The sequence below is a fragment of the Chenopodium album genome, chromosome 26, assembly GCF_948465745.1.
Source record: "Chenopodium album chromosome 26, dcCheAlbu1.1, whole genome shotgun sequence".
Lineage (NCBI taxonomy): Eukaryota > Viridiplantae > Streptophyta > Magnoliopsida > Caryophyllales > Amaranthaceae > Chenopodium > Chenopodium album.
The window spans coordinates 5,933,581-5,949,985 of NC_137859.1; the positions used below are offsets into that span (position 1 = coordinate 5,933,581).

The 16,405-nt window shown below is 33.9% G+C and overlaps 2 protein-coding genes across 2 annotated transcripts; both read right to left on the minus strand.

Annotated features, from left to right (window-relative positions):
• Window positions 1-159: 159 nt before the first annotated feature.
• Window positions 160-9,387, minus strand: LOC145617426 (AT-rich interactive domain-containing protein 4-like). Its single transcript, XM_081672127.1, has 15 exons — window positions 8,401-9,387; window positions 8,124-8,312; window positions 7,409-7,462; window positions 7,190-7,278; window positions 6,074-6,353; window positions 5,938-5,994; window positions 5,485-5,516; window positions 5,157-5,292; window positions 4,898-5,071; window positions 3,551-4,183; window positions 2,974-3,111; window positions 2,716-2,814; window positions 1,119-1,219; window positions 914-1,004; window positions 160-783 (listed from the first exon to the last, which is right to left on the minus strand). The coding sequence occupies exons 1-15, from the start codon at window positions 8,560-8,562 to the stop codon at window positions 658-660; spliced, it is 2,361 nt and encodes a 786-aa protein (XP_081528253.1). The 5' UTR covers window positions 8,563-9,387; the 3' UTR covers window positions 160-657.
• A 1,705-nt stretch (window positions 9,388-11,092) lies between these two features.
• LOC145618465 (FCS-Like Zinc finger 17-like) lies at window positions 11,093-13,332 on the minus strand. The gene is made up of 2 exons (XM_081673237.1): window positions 12,955-13,332; window positions 11,093-11,636 (listed from the first exon to the last, which is right to left on the minus strand). The coding sequence occupies exons 1-2, from the start codon at window positions 13,191-13,193 to the stop codon at window positions 11,390-11,392; spliced, it is 486 nt and encodes a 161-aa protein (XP_081529363.1). The 5' UTR covers window positions 13,194-13,332; the 3' UTR covers window positions 11,093-11,389.
• Window positions 13,333-16,405: the final 3,073 nt, after the last annotated feature.

The following is a 16,405-nucleotide window of genomic DNA, read 5'->3' on the forward strand; positions in this document are numbered from 1 at the left end:
ATACCCTTAATTATCTCGTCAAACTCAGGATTGACCATCAATAGGACAGATTTGATACCTTAGATTAAGATAGCTTCTAATTTGAACAAGTTCGCACATCATCTAACTACAATTAGTTTCACGTTTACGCAGGGAAGAAGAAAAAGGAAGCAAGGCAGAGACAAAAATGGTGAAAATGATAATAAGGCACTTTACACTGTTGTTAGACAAAGGAACAACAATGTCAACTCCAATTAAGAATTGAATGATCCATCTCGTTGATAATGCTACATCTACCTAAATACAAATCATATGCTCTAATTATTTTACACTAGACCTTTTTTCCTGGGATCTATTTCCTGTTCCTGTAGATAAACTCTGCCATCATTCACGGCGCCTCCCTTGATAAGGAAAAAAAGGACTACTAAAATAACAAAACTAAAGTTATATTGAGATTTAAGCTTTCGTGTTTCACCTCCTCCTCGCCTCACTGTTTCTCCATCCGCTTTCTGTGTGTTTCCTGCCTCCTCTATTTGGTGTATCGTGCATTTTCAAATATCACCAGATATCCCTCAATTGATAACTCCTTCCCCAGGAATATCGAAATAATTTTTCAACCATGGGAGCAAAAGTACTACCCTAGGTGAAAGGATGAAAAGAAATTCGAAAATATGAGTATCACACATGTCTTGAATATGCAAGACTTTCTGAAAACCCGTTTGAGGGCTTGTGCAACTTCTTCCTGAAATTTGTGACGCTGCAATGTGGACATATGTACTCTAATCCATCTGTTTTTGCATAATCCTGCAAAACCGAAGATGACACATTGTTGTGAGGCTAACTGGCTAAGTAAAAATCCAAGTACATTTTCCACTATTAACAGATTGTAAAAACATACTACTCCATACTATATTAGTAGACAATTTCACTTTACCTTAAAAGCGCCAAGACCTTGCCGTCTATCACAACCAAAGTGAGCCCACTCCCCACATATACCACAATTGACCCAATCACCAGCTGCGCTACTGTTAATGGGTGGCAGAGAATGAGTGAAAAAATGTTCAAAAGGGAAAGCAAAAAAACACAAGAATGTAATGATTAATGAAACTGATGGACAATACTAAATTTTAAGCACATACCTATGGCATAGCAAGCAGCATTCTCCATCTACATCATCGTGAGCCAATTCATACTCTAGTAAGTATGTTTCATAATGTCGTTTAAGAGTGTTTCCAACACCCTGCCAAAATCACAAGCAAATATCAATATCATCTTACAATTTCAAGTCTAGTGGAATTTACACAAATGAAGTCATAGCAATTGCCTCCAAGCTAATAAGCTCAACTATGGAATTAAGAGAACAATCGAAATTGAAAGAATGTAGGATAAGAAGTGTATTATACACAAGACCACAAACAGCAATTTCAACAAAAAAACACGCACAAGCCCACCTCTCATATAGTCCACAATATGACACAGGGACCAGAATCAAGGGAGACGAGTTCCCTTAACTATAACATGCGTTATTATGAGGAATAAAACAGAGGCCAATGAGACTCTGAGGGTAGATGTGAAAAGTCAGATAACAAAGTAAAACAAGGATAAGATGCACAGAGAGAGTGAGTTGACGTGACAAGAGGAACTTCACAGGATTGGTAACAAGTACACACATGCAAACAATATGACCATAGATATATCTATACACAAGCATATTCACACATGTTATTATGTAATATATTTATCGGATTTGTCTCCCTGTGTAGTTTTAAAATATCAAAATTTTTAAAATCTTATCAATCCATAATAGATATTAATATACTTTATGTTCAAATGATACAGTTTTAAAATTAAAGCCCCAGTAATATGGTAGTTGGTAAAGAAAAAAATCAGAGGATAGTGGCAATCTAACTAAAGCAACTTGCAAAGATGGCAGTTGGCTTTGAGCTTAGAGCTGCAGATAGAAGAGGAGGAAGACAGGCAAGGAAAAATTACAATGGATGACAAAAAGACATAACAAAGAGAGAAAGAGACATAAAAATTAGACCCAATTTTCGCTGGACAAGGGTCGTCAGCGATCTGTTTAATATAGCATCTCTTATTTCAGAAATTAAGATTTTGAGATTAGGAATTTGATTTAGGGTTCAAATTAAGCAACTGTACTTGAGTTAGTGACTTCTTATAAAAATTTGAATCTTAAATCCTACGTAAAATCATAATTGAAAAGCAGGCCTTTTCTGGATTTCAATCAAAATCTTCTCTCTTGCACATGTCTACCCTAAACGTTCCCAGTCCTCTCCGGAGTAGCTCAACAAATGTTGAAGACAAAGCATACCTTAACAATACAATCAGGTAAAAAAGTTTGGAATTTTGGAAATCAAAAGAATCAGAACTTTACAAAGTCAGAATTTCCAACAGGGCTTCAGAGCTGACATGGGATTGAACAGGGTTATCATGTCACCAAGGAGGGAAGAGGGGTAAAGTATTTGACATTCCCAACCACAAGCAGGGGAAGTAGGCAGAAACCAGTATGGAGACCCCTCCCCCTCAAAATGAGGTACACCCCCAACAAAAGCGGATAAAAAGCATAACAAAAGGGTGAGAGGCGGGAAAAAAATATATACAAAAATGTAGCATACCTTGTCCTAAGATATACTTGTATTATAACATTGCCTAGGAGTGGAAGAAGATAATTTACATACTAGAAAAAAGCAAGACAGGTATAATCAGAGAACATACGGTCATTTTATTGGTCGCAGTGTAGTTTCGCATCTTCGAAAAAACTTGCCCTTTCCAGTTGATACCATTGCCAACATGGAAACCTCCTCTTGAAACAACCTGAAAGCGAAAAAAATTAGCTAGTTCTCCAGAAACAAACATGGTACATTAAAGAAAGATGACCCCTCTCCGTAGATTTTTATCCACATCACTTCATCAGCATACTGCATTAATAGCATCAATTAACACATTATAACATCAGAAGAAACCACAAAATACCTCTCGATACAAGTTGTATAGATCCAGACGTTTAGAGTTGAGGATGGCATCAGGGAACTCTGCTAGCCCACCTTGAGGGATGAGCCGACTGTGTCCACGATGCATAAGAAATTGCATTACATCTTTCAAAAACTCGTCCTGAAAATGGAAAGTAATTAGTCTAAGATGACCCAAGATTCAGATAAAACAGTAAGGATTACTCTAATCAGAACAAGCGATTTGATGTACATCATATTGCAGAAATATAATCAACCCTGGACAAAATTTGCAACAATCTTTAACAGTCCAATATCATAAATCATCAAATATCCAAGTGGAAACTTTGTACTCCCAAAAGACAAAACTAGTAGGCTTCCGGTGAAGCACAGCTATGAAAAAGTCAGATAATGCACATGGCAATGCGTAGGTCAGGGAGTATTACATCTTCCAATTTTAAGATTTTACAGCTAAAAATTGCAATACAGACCTGATAAATACCATCACACAGTAACAAGGAATTGATAATTTGTGCCAGACATTACAGAGTGTAAACTAAGCCAGGTAATAGTGTTACGATTTCGAAAGTGGGACACCTTACCTCTGAACATAACTGGATAGGTGGTCTACCACAACCATGCTTCTTCAAAGGTATTGGATTTAAGGATATGATCTGCTTGGCCTGAAAAGCATTTGTTGCCCTTCTATTTGGTGCAGGATTTGATGCCAATACACTATGTTTTGTTGGTGGAAGCGCTGGCAAACTAAGCTTCACTTGACCAGTATCATAATTATCTGCCTGCACTATACCCGTAAAAGGCATCATTTTCCGAATATTAGATTGAGGTATGGGCCTCATAGCTGCTACTTTTATCTTCTGCCGGATGGGAAAAGCTGGATTATAAGTCCCATTATAAAATCTAGTTTCTTTATCAAGCTCAACTTTTGTTGTAGCAGCTTGATTTTCAGACAGATAACAATCATGTGAACAAGGACTTGATCCTTGACCAGTTCCGGAAATCTTTCTGCTTGGAGGAGGTGGTCTAAGCCAACTAGGTGGAGCAGTGAGATCGTCATTATGCGGATGCCTATCTTTATCCTGATTTGTGCAGAAAAAAAGAAGCCGTGCAGCGTCATCTTTCTGAAACGAAGCAACAGCCAGTCCTTGAATGCTTGCAATTCCAAGGGCTACCAGGCTATGGTAAGATATCTCCGGCGCCAGCTGCCGCAATACCTAAAACATCCAATAATGGACCAAAAAATTGTAAAACAGGAAAATAAAATTTTAAAAAAATAATAAACAATAATAATAAATAATTAAAATAAACACTGAGAGAACCAGGATACGGTAAGATCTTTGCACAAAAATACAACATCGTTCTTTAGAGGCATTAAGAAAGCACACTTCAATGAAGAAAAGTTCAATGCTACACTCCAGACACCAATTATTACTACATTGATATCCACATCAAGTTGTCAGCCAAGCCAAAAGGCTATCTATCATCTATAGCAGACAGAAGCATGTCACTAAAAAACCTTTAAAAGGCATCACCATCAGAAAGACAAACTCCTATATCTAAAGGCAAAATATTCTTTAAATAAGCTTTCCCAAATTGAAAGCAGGACCCTTGATATACTGTTGAAAATCAAGCACAAGACCAAAAAAAATTTGAGATCAGAAGCCAAAAGGTTACAAAAATATAAAAAGCTTATCTCACAAATAAACAATAAGACGTGTCTCCACTCAATAATAGAATAAAATAATTAATAAAATTTAATTTAAAATAAAATGGAAAAAGAAAAGTAGGTTGTCATATCCAAGCAAAGTTCACTGCCCAAAAAGATGTTTATTCTCCGTATTACCAAATCTACTCAATAAACTCCTCTAATATCATTTTTCCAACAGAAAGCATATGTGATAATGTGAACAAGGTTCTGAATCAAGAACCTGCAAAGCCCATGATGGCGCTTTCAAGCAGACTTCAAAAACTGTTGCCCCACAAGCAATTGAGTCAGATGTCCGAGGCTCAGATGAAGGAGGTTTAATTTCTTCTGAAAAAGGCACTGCCTGTATGAGCTGACTTCTTTCAATCGCCTCCTTCTTTATATGATTTTCCAATTGCTGAGCATTCATTAGAACAAAGTATAAATACATTATCCAACTCAAGAACTATAAAGAGCAAAAATAAGCAAAGAAAATAATTCACCTGATCATCAAAGCACGTTTGTGCACTACCAGACACCAGGACAGATATATGGGCAGCACTACAGGTAGATATATCACATTTCATTGTCACAACACCACGTGAAAATGTACCTGCCTGCAATGGTGGTGGTGGGGCACTGCAACACATTGAAATGGCAAATTTCATTGATCCATAAATGGTTCAAATTAATGGAATTCTAACAGCCTCCCCGCCTCTCTCTATTATATTAACACCCTTCAACATTGGAAACACAAGCAGCCCCGCCTCTATCTATTATATTATCACCCTTCAACATTGGAAACATCACCAGCATACATTCATACAATACCTGAAGCGGTTCTGAAGCTTGCTCCCACGCATCTGAAAAATTTAAAACATATTAGACACTATGCACAAAAAAAATAAAAAAAAAATAAAAAAAAGGACAAGCCCATTAAAATTACCCAGCCCCATTCATGGCCAAGTGCCCTAAAATTGCATTCAGTACCATTCATGACAATCAGTCCATAGCTACTAATTTAGTAAACATAAATCCATCAACCTTTAGGACACTCGAACAGACATGATAGAAGTTAAAGAGGCATGATATAAAGAAAACCAGCAAAAAGCATATTGCTCAACAACTCCATATGCATAAATACAAAATAATCGGTACTGAAGATGAGCTCCAAAAAAAAAAGAAAAACAGGGCAACAAAAGATAACAGAAAAAGATAACAGAAAAATTAAGTTTACACAGGGGGGAAAGAGGGGGGGGGGGGGTTCTGAATAGGTGCACTTACTTCTATGCCCAAAAGTGCATTCAGTCCATCCTCCAAACACCCCAACAAATATGCATCCTACAAAAGAGATGTGTATATCAGAAAATGTCCTTTTCACAGCCATGAAACAAACAGGCTTCATAATTCAGTGACTCACCAATGAGCATGCCACCCCACAGATCAAAAATCTCACACTCACTTCATCATCATGGATTTTAACAGCAGAAAGATTACTCCCAGAGCCATCTTCTTCATCACCATCATCAGCCTCGGGCAAAGCAACTTCAACAATGGGAGCCTCCCCAAGAAGAGATGGCCCCCCCAGATTACAACCAGCCATTTGGCTGTTCCGGGGAACCACTGCATTGTTCCGAATGCAATAAAGACTAAATGAGGCATGAGCCAGTTGGAAAGCATCCCAGGTATGGCAGGGCGTACTGCATTGAAAAAGAGTTAAATTATAGCTCCTAAACATATCAACACGCATGTGTCACCAAAAAAAAAAAAAAAAACATATCAACATTCATAAGCAATGAACACCACACAATCTGGTTTTTCTCCATCTCCATGCATTTGCTCAGTAACACAGTTATACATGACATATACTGATATTAACTGATCCCAAGTTGAGGTATTCTAAAGCTTATTCACCTCAAGCCTGAAATAAATTGTTCTCCCTGAAGCACCTTAGGAAATTAGGAGTTCTCTAAGTTTTACTGAAGAATTAATTTTAGAAAGAAAATCTTTTGTTTAAATATTCTCCTGGAACAGAGATAAAACATACTGTCAACAGTGAAACCTCTGTCTTCAAAATAGCTCTTTATCATGCAAATTTTGAGACAGAATTTAGTTTTAAAGACAACACAACTACTTTACTGCATTTTTATCATGCCAAAGTTTGTTGAGAGTTGCAAGAAACTTCAAGCAATGTCAAAATCAAACTACCAACCAAGCATGCCAAATTCTTAACTCATGGCAGATTCACAGGATCCTATTCACTTGATCTGCAAATTATAAGGTGTCTTTTGCCAACACTGCAATATCTGAGGAACTAATATGTTTATATGAAGATTGAAAAACAAGATTAAAATCAAAGGACAATCTAACAATAGATAAAGATCAATTATTGCCGCCCTAATAGGAAAGTAAATCTAAGGGTTAAGATTTCAAAAATGGATAAGTAATCAAAACTCCATTATCTCACAAAACAATTATTCTGCATAAAATAATTGGTTATGTAACAAGAAAAACTTGTTTCAAGTGAAACCAATACCTCTGTACAACTGAAAAGAATGCATGCCGAAAGTGAGCAGCAGCATAACAAGAAAATGCATTCCGCCAAAATATGACATAAGGGACCCCCTGCCAAAAGGAGGGATAACAAGTCTTAGTCGAAATACTACCTGATAAATAAAATTTTAAGTGGCAAATAAAATGGATAGCCACCTTCGACACAACAATAATGAAATGACAATTTTAGGCTTTTACTCACCTTAGAATGAATAGCATCGGCCAATTTTTCACCATTGGGAATCTCCAAATAAACCTACAAAATTACAATACTCAATATCAAATTCTCTGCAGTGATAATACTTCCATGTTTTACAAACCCTGGTACATTGTTAGATATTATGTCAGGATACAAGCCCTGGAGTTGATACCACTTCTAAGCTACAAACCATAGAGAAGAATAAGCAAATCAACAACAAGAATGTAAGCTTCGACAAGTCCTGTGAAAGTCTAAACGCATACCTACTTTTCCCCATGGCCAGTCAGACACTGTTTCTAAAATTACAACCTTTACAGAACTTGCTTCTGTATATTATCTAAAGCAGAAGGTCCATTTCAACATGAAGGTTAATTCTCAATTTCTCACTCAGCTTCACATTCGAACAAAACCCTCTACTTCTTGGCACTGGCTAATACACTCAACATTACATAACTTCCTGCTGTATAGCACATAGATAATAAAATGAATCGATGCCTTTCAATTACTTATAAGGCTCCTAAGACAGGACAAGCATTACTGCCCTATTCAAAAAGTTCCCTATATGAGTCTTAGCATAACTGATGGATACATCTATCTTCATCCTCTTCGTAACATAGTTATTACCATCACAAAATTTCAGTACAATTTCTTTAAAAAAGCATTGCAATTACATAAGAACACCACAAATGCACTACAAAATCGCGACAAATGCACATACCGTGGTAGGCAACACATGATTAAACACCTCAGATATCACTTCAGCATCAGACATATCAACACCATCCCATACTAAACTCCCAATTTCATCATTTGGCAACACCTGACCTTGTAAATATACAACATTCGGCTTCGACGATTCAACGGTCCTCCCAAACTCATCCAAGCTCGGATTTCTCAGTGTCCTAACCTGCAAATTATTCCAAGAAATCACTTTTCCTCCCCACAAAAACACAATTGAAACAAATATGCAAATACAGTATGAATTCAGCACATACCTCTAAACGGCTAAAAGATTCGAGCTCAGGAAAAGGGTACCGCTGCCGATCCTCAGTTTCCCACTCTTTAAGTTTACTACTATCACATAAAACTGCTAATATACTACAACTTTGCTTGAAACTTCCTTGAATATTACCATTGCTACTATTATGCAACATCATATTTTTATTTTTATACAATTATTAAGCCCAGAAAAAAAAAAGAAATTAACTTCTTTTTCACCAAAATTACAGCAACTTCACAAAACCCTTCTTCCCCAATAAATTCGTACCCTTTGTAAATTTCCCGCAATAACGCTCAATTCCTCCATTACCCAGCTGAAAAAAACCAAAACCCAGAAATTCCCAACTTGATCCAACCCAAAATAACTGATCAAATTGGGGAAATTCCACAATTTAATCAAAACTAGGGTTTGCAAAAATCGCAAGTTAGAGAACCAATTGAACCGAAAAAACAACAAAATATAAGCCGGAGAACGGTTGCCGGCGATTAAAAGCCGGCGGCAAACACGGCGGTGCTAAAGAAAGAGAAGAAATTTGGAGATTTGAGGAGAGAGAAAGAGAGAAAAAAAAAATTGAGATTAGGGATAATGAATTGTGAATTGAAGAAGGGGGATTTTGAAGTATTACGATTTTTTGAGAGTTGCTTTTGATACCCGAACCCGATTAAGAAAACCCACTTGAGAATTGAAATTGATTTTGATTGATAGATTAAAAAGTTTAATCGATAGAAATCTAGATTGTTGCTGTATTATTGTATGTAGCATCTTTAATTTTTTTTATCTTTTTTTAATTTTAGGTATTTTTGATTTGATTTTTTTTATGAAAGTTTTTGACCAAATTAATTAAATTTCTAAGATCTAGTGTTGGTGTGGAAGTAGAAATTGTTGGAATTTCATTGATTCGTCTGATCTTTTTCTTTTTGTTTTTCTTTTTTTTTTTTTTGGCATCAAACCCAAAGCGATTGATGACTAGGAGAAGTTGTTTGGACTTGTTAATTCGTACGTGGTATTAATGTTTCATGGTTTTAAGGTTTATTAGTGAGTTGCTTCTTCAACCTTTATGAATTATGATATTTGAATTTGGCTAATTTTGTGTTATTAGGAAGATTAACATGTTTTAACAAAGGATCAAGTGAGCAAAGTGATGCAAAGTGATGGTTAAATGACTAAAATGCCCTTGTTAGCATTAAATATTCCATTTTCAATGAATTGAAGTCTATTTGCCACAAAAATAGTATGAATAAAATCTGAGAAGAGTGATTAAGCCCATTAAGCTTCATGGTCGACAAGACATATAACACAGCTACCTTGTTGTGTCTGGCGTTGGCTACCCATTGCATACGAATAATTTAATTTCTCATATGTAAGGTGTATTATATAAACACGTTTAAGAGACGATAGTCCAGATTACCATGTCCAAATCTTAATCATACATGGCAAAATTACTCAAATATTTTCTATAATTCCTATATTACCGCACTAACTTCTTACTTTCTCTACTACGGAGTAATTTGTTTCTCCAAATTAATTCTGATCTTTCCATGTCTACTCAACTTCCTATTCAGTAAAATAAAAATGAGTATTTTCATAATTTCAAATTTTGTATTCGATTGGTTTGGGATGGGTCAAAATCATGTTGAGTGATTTAGAGTACAATTCAAGCTTTGAGGAAAATATTTCAAATATATATGAATTATTATTGATTTTGCATAAAAAAAAATGCTCACATACATTGCTTTGTAAGATTATTTGGGTGATTATTAAGGTGAGTGTTTTTTACAATAAAAAAAGAAAAACAATAACACAGTTGATATTTTTATTTGATCTTTCTTTAAGCAAAAATAAAATAACCACTATATAACTAAAAATTAAAAAATACTTTGCATATATTAATTGTTGTAAATTCATTTTTTTGTGTTACTTTCTTTGTCATTAGGGCTCCAATTCGTTATCTCGCCTATGTATAGGCCACAAAAAAGTTAAGAACCTAAGTTTATTTTATATGAAGTATGACTTGCCTACTCCGTGTTTTTTAAATAAAAAAAAAATAATAATAAAGATACTTAGGGCCTGTTCTCATTAACTGAACTGAACTGAACTGAACTCAGCTGAACTAAACTGAACTGAACTGAACTCAGCTGAACTGAACTGAACTGAATATTTTATAAGAGAAGGTAATTAGGAGCTGAACTGAACTGAACTGAATTGAGCTGAACTGAACTGAACTCAGCTGAACTGAACTGAACTGAATTTTAACGTAAGAGAACAGGCCCGTAGTTAAACTTGGAGTACCCTGAGCTTAAAGTTTCATTTTAAAAGGATGGGTGGATGAGATTCAAACTTGTAACCTTTGTATCACGCTGGCTCTTGATACCGTGTTAAAGAACTATCTCAACCAAAAGCCTGAGCTGGTGGTTGAGGTCCAGGAACATGTTTTATACTCTATCAATGAAAGCAATGGGGTTCGAAGAATGGTGGGCGGTGCTTTATAGCAACGGGGATCAATCATCAATGAATGTTGCCTATATGGTGGTGTTGATGTCTTCAGAAATAAAAAATGGGGAGGCTTTGGCAGCCATATATAGTCATCTATCCTCTCATCCAAATTACAGCCTTAAACCCGTGTACTACATATGTATGTATTATACTACTATCGATGGAAGACAATAGAGCTAGCTCAAACATGGAAAAACATCCTTAATTTGCTCGAGTGTGGTGAATCTCATCACCTTCAAGTTGATACATCATAAACATGTATTCATGTTAAAACATACATGTATGGAATTCCTTCAAATTTGTAAATGATTGAAAATTCGAAATTTGGCTAAAAAATAAAATAATTAGATTCCAATATGTAATTTGCTAGATGATCCCTACACCAAAATACTCCTAATTACTACCTAGTGTATATTTATATATGATAGATCAGATCAACTGAACAATATATCATATGGATTTTTTATTTTATTTGACACCTATCATATGAACTAGGAAAAAGAGAGTAAAGGTTGCTGGTGTTTTGTAGGTTGGACTAGTGGTTTAAACTTGTTGTTACGGTGATGTCGACGTCGTCGAAGGTCCTCTAAAAGCTTACAAGTCTCACATCCAGCACAATCTATGGAAGTAGTAGTAGAAGTAGCAAGCCTCTTCTTGGTCTTGACTTCCATCTCTTTCATCTCATCCACCATTATTTGCCTGTTCCTACATTCTATGCTACAGAATCCCTGGTCACCCCTGCATACATAATAACATATATTAGCATAACAATATTGCACTTCAAATAATATTAACAGTACATGACCGTTTAGTTAAGAACACAATTAAGTAAATGATGATAATAATAATAATTGCATTAGAACTATGTACTTCATATTACACACCTAGGTATATCATCCACGCAACATACATACAACATTTTATGCTAACCCGAAGCTCTCTCAATTGAGCAAATGTGCAATAAATGTACCGTATAGACGTGTACGACATGTACATGAATTATTAAAATCGTATCTGGTGAAAAGTAAACATTATTCTAGTTAATGCAAAGTTTCTCTGTTATATTTCACTAATCCCCTTGCAATTGCCAATTAATTAGTTGCAGTTCATTAAGTTGGGTGGTAGGTTTGTGAACTCAGTTGAATGTAGTACAATAACAAATATAATAAGTAGTACTACTTGGTATGGTTTACTATTAAAAATAATGAGTCAAATTTGCATTGTTTCAATTATTTGGTATTCTGTGGTCCAATAGGATATAGGAAATTATTTTATTATAGATCATGTTGACACTTCACACTGTTTATGAAGTGGACTTCTACGGGCATGATTCATATGTCAAAATTATTAAAACTTTGTGCTAGAAGCCTAGAATATACATTAATCAACCTGTGAGTTGAAATTATCTGTGTAAACATATAAATTAAATTAGTGTGCTACTCGACATATCATCAATTGATTTTATGTAAAACACGACTTATTATTTGGTGTGAGCTTAATTGTGTAGAACCCGATATGATGAAGATTTTATCACTTTAGTTTTTATGGTTGAAGCTTGAAGTAGAAGGTCTAAACCAAACTAACCTAATTTCACTTGATTTTTTAGGATATTTTTTGATACTTTATGGATAAGCATCATTTATGACATCTTTAATCCATGTGGCAATAACCACCACTAGCCAGTAAACAACTTTATTATCTGGATAAGTACAGAGATTTAATGGACTAATTAAAACCCAATTATAAATAATCCAACTTAATTAATTATCTAAAATTCTAAATCATGCATAAATTACTACAGGTACAAAAATAAATCAGTTCATGAAAAATATCTAGAATTAATTACTAATTGTTCGAAAATAATTTATGAATTGTACACTATAGTATCAAAGCCGCACCAAAGACTCAAAGAGTATCCCATGCTCGATCTCGGGTGATCCCAGATGCATGAAATAATTTATCGGTCGTACATAACTACATACTCCGAGTACGACTACTCCATAACTAGTCACTATTAAAATCTATATGTTTGAAACAATGAATAAAGTAAAATTACCTGTACATGTAAACATCTTTATCAGGGCAAAGAGGCTTCTTGCATAAATGGCATGATTTGAGAAAACAATCAATAATGACCGAAGATGATGATTTAATGGGTGTTCTTGTTAGCGATCTTAACCCAGATTTAACGACAATATTAGAGCATTCAACCTCTGAGATTTGAAGTATTACAATTCGTAAACCTGCTGATGAAATTTCACCACCTTTTATACTTCCTACTAATGATAAAGCCATTTTTTAAAAAAATTATTGAGATTTCTCTGTTTTTTTTGTTGTTGTTGTTGTTGGGTTGTTTGTAGTAGGATTCTCTTTAATAAGGGAGTGACACTTAAGTAAAGAGAGAGAAAGTGATAAAGGATGAGGTGTTAGAAGTTGAAAGTTGGAATGAAGTGGGGAAATGAAATGAAATGAATGATGTATATATACACCAACAAAATTTGTTAGATTCTATTTTTTTTTTTTTTTTTTTTAAAAAAAATATTGTATTCCATACTCAGATACTCACCTATTAGCCCCGTGTAAGTGTGTAACTGAGCTGGCTAATTATATGTGAAAGGTATCGGCTAAGATAAATATTTGGGTTTTTTTTTTCCTTAAATATTGACTTGTGTAACTGAACTAATTGACCAGTGAAAAGTAGGGGTGTACAAAACTTGGTCCGGATTGAAAAAATAGACCGGACCGGACTGAACCAAATTAATCGAGTAACCAGTCCGTTCTTTGTTACGTAAAACTTTTAATAATGATTAAGATTTAATAAGCTTGAAAAAATTTGGTCATATACAAAAAAATATGTTAAAATATTATTTTTCCTTTATTTTTTTCCGAATTTTCCAAAAATTGTTTAAAAATTAGAAATTTTTTTATAAAAATCCAAAATCGGTCCAAACCGGCCCGGTCCCGGTTTGGACGGAATTTTTCGGTTTGGTCCAGGATTGGTCCTATCTTAATTTGTCCGGTCTTCGCTTTTTAAGTTTCATTTTTTCAGTCTTGGACCAATGAACAGCCCTAGTGAAATTAGTTTAGTTGATCACGATTCATGTATACATATACGAAGTATATATTAAATATAATATATATAAAATTACTTAAAAAAAATTGATATTTAGAAGATACATTTCAAGGGCAAAATTACCCTCATTGTCACAACTTTTTTGGGTGTTTTGTAATTATTGATATTAACTTGTATCACTTGTTGGATTGACACTAACATCCTACAAAAATGGTCAAATAACTAATTTTACTTAACTTTCAACTCTCACAAAACTATAAAATTCTTTTTCCAACATTCATTTTCTTGTAAATAATTCTTACTTTATACTGTTAGAGAATATCCAACATTCATTTTCTTGTAAATAATTCTTACTTTATACTGTTAGAGAATATCCATAGAATATTCTCATCATAGGTGTAGGATATATTTTGTATAATTTTACCTTTGATATATGTAATTATCTTAAAGTCACCTAACATGATTAGGTTTTCAATCGTAAACCTTTAAAGTTATACAAACAACCAATGTGGAATAAAGCCGAGTGATTAGTGTCTCAATGTCAATTTTGTACATTTTAGCAAGTTGATGTCAATTCAACGAGTGATACAAGTTCATATTAAAATTTACAGCATACTCTAAAATTGATGTCTATGAGTGCAATTTTGCCAACTTCAAACTAATTTCAACAAAGTGTTTTTTATAATCAAAGTTTTACTCCGAGTAATAGATTGAGTATAAAAATCAAATGGAGTAATAAGGAATACTCGTGAAAAGGAACCAAAAAGTACCATAATTTTTTACTATTTTTTAAAAACTCGTTTGAGGTAAATAAAATGTGCTTGTTTTCTTCTACTCCGTACCGAGTACCGACCCACGTGTATTAAATACTATTTTACTGTTAAAAATTGGGAAGTGTAAAAAGTTACGCGTTTGCTCTTTTTGGATTGACAAAAGTAAAACCTGTACTATGTTGTTCTTTTGTTTATTACGGAGTATTGTTTATTTATAAGGTACTATTCGTATCTGCCAATGTTGATGTTCTAGTACTAATTCAAACATTTTTTATTTATGGAGTACAAATTGCAAACCATAATGTGACAACTTGGTGGTTGTCAATGGTTTCAAGAGAATAAGTTGCTCCGTATCAATTTTCTTTTAAAAGATGATAGTACTTCATGGTATTTAATTGTTTATCGTGCGTTTAATAGAGAAAAAAGCATACAGTATTACGGAGTAAATTGGTTAAGCTATTGGTCGTTTTACAAGTGAGGATGATGTAGTTGTATGTTGATGTTTAAATAATTTCTTATAGATTTAATTTTGATTTCCACTAGTTTTCAAATTAAATAATTAATTATTAAATTATACGAAGTATTGTATATTTAAGCAAATTGAATATTGTATTACTATTATACATTTTTTTTTGAGAGAACTATTATACAATAATTTTGATGTACATATATTGTATTACTATCATAATCTAAAAAGCAAATCGTGAATTAAAATTGTAAAAAGTCAAATAGAATACTACAAAAGAAGTAATTTGTACCAAAGAGTTTAATATACAATATAAAGAACCAAACATCAAGAGGAATTTTAAAGGGAGGAAAGTTAGGCATTTGTAAATGCATAACATTGATTAAAATATTTTTAAAACACATGATAGAGAGAGAAAAGAGGAGAGAGATAGGAAGAGAGAGGTCTGTAGGTGGACCGCACCTAATTTTTGGTCGGATTGTATCACGTGATGGGGGACCACATGTTGATTGTTCCACTGAAAGTTTATTTGGTACCATTGAATCCTCAGTGGTACTATTTATGTATAAATTTTGTACAACTGAATGCACATATAATACCATTATGTGCATATATAGTATCACTATATATTCAGTGGGACCATTTAATCATCCGATGATACCAAAATGTGCATTTGTTTGTACATATGTGTAATTACATGAATACCCCTTGTTATGCATTTGTAAATGCCTAACTTTCCTCCAACCATCAATGCACCAAACAGTGGGCAAAGCACATTGTTTATGATGAGCTTGTAAGTTAATAAAATTATTGTATCAAAAGCAAAATTACATTTAAATAATGTACATCTCTTATTTAGAGGAGCTTCCATCACCGATTTATCCTTTGAATTGTGATTTTCCTATAAAAAAATAACAAAAACACAAAAAACTTCGTGGTTCACTAACGATATACGTAGTATTTGTTATGCCTCTAAAAAGGCGTTAATTTTTTTTAAAATTTTTTTATTATTGATATGTAGAAAATACACGAATTAAATAAGTACACATAGTATTAGTTACTCTTTCAAGAATGTTATTTTGGTCTTTATCAATGTCCTTTTCCTGCGTCCCACACGAGCAAAGGAATTTGGAACTTTCGTTTATATCACACATGGTTAACGTGACTTTTGCTCATTTAGTGATGATGATGATTC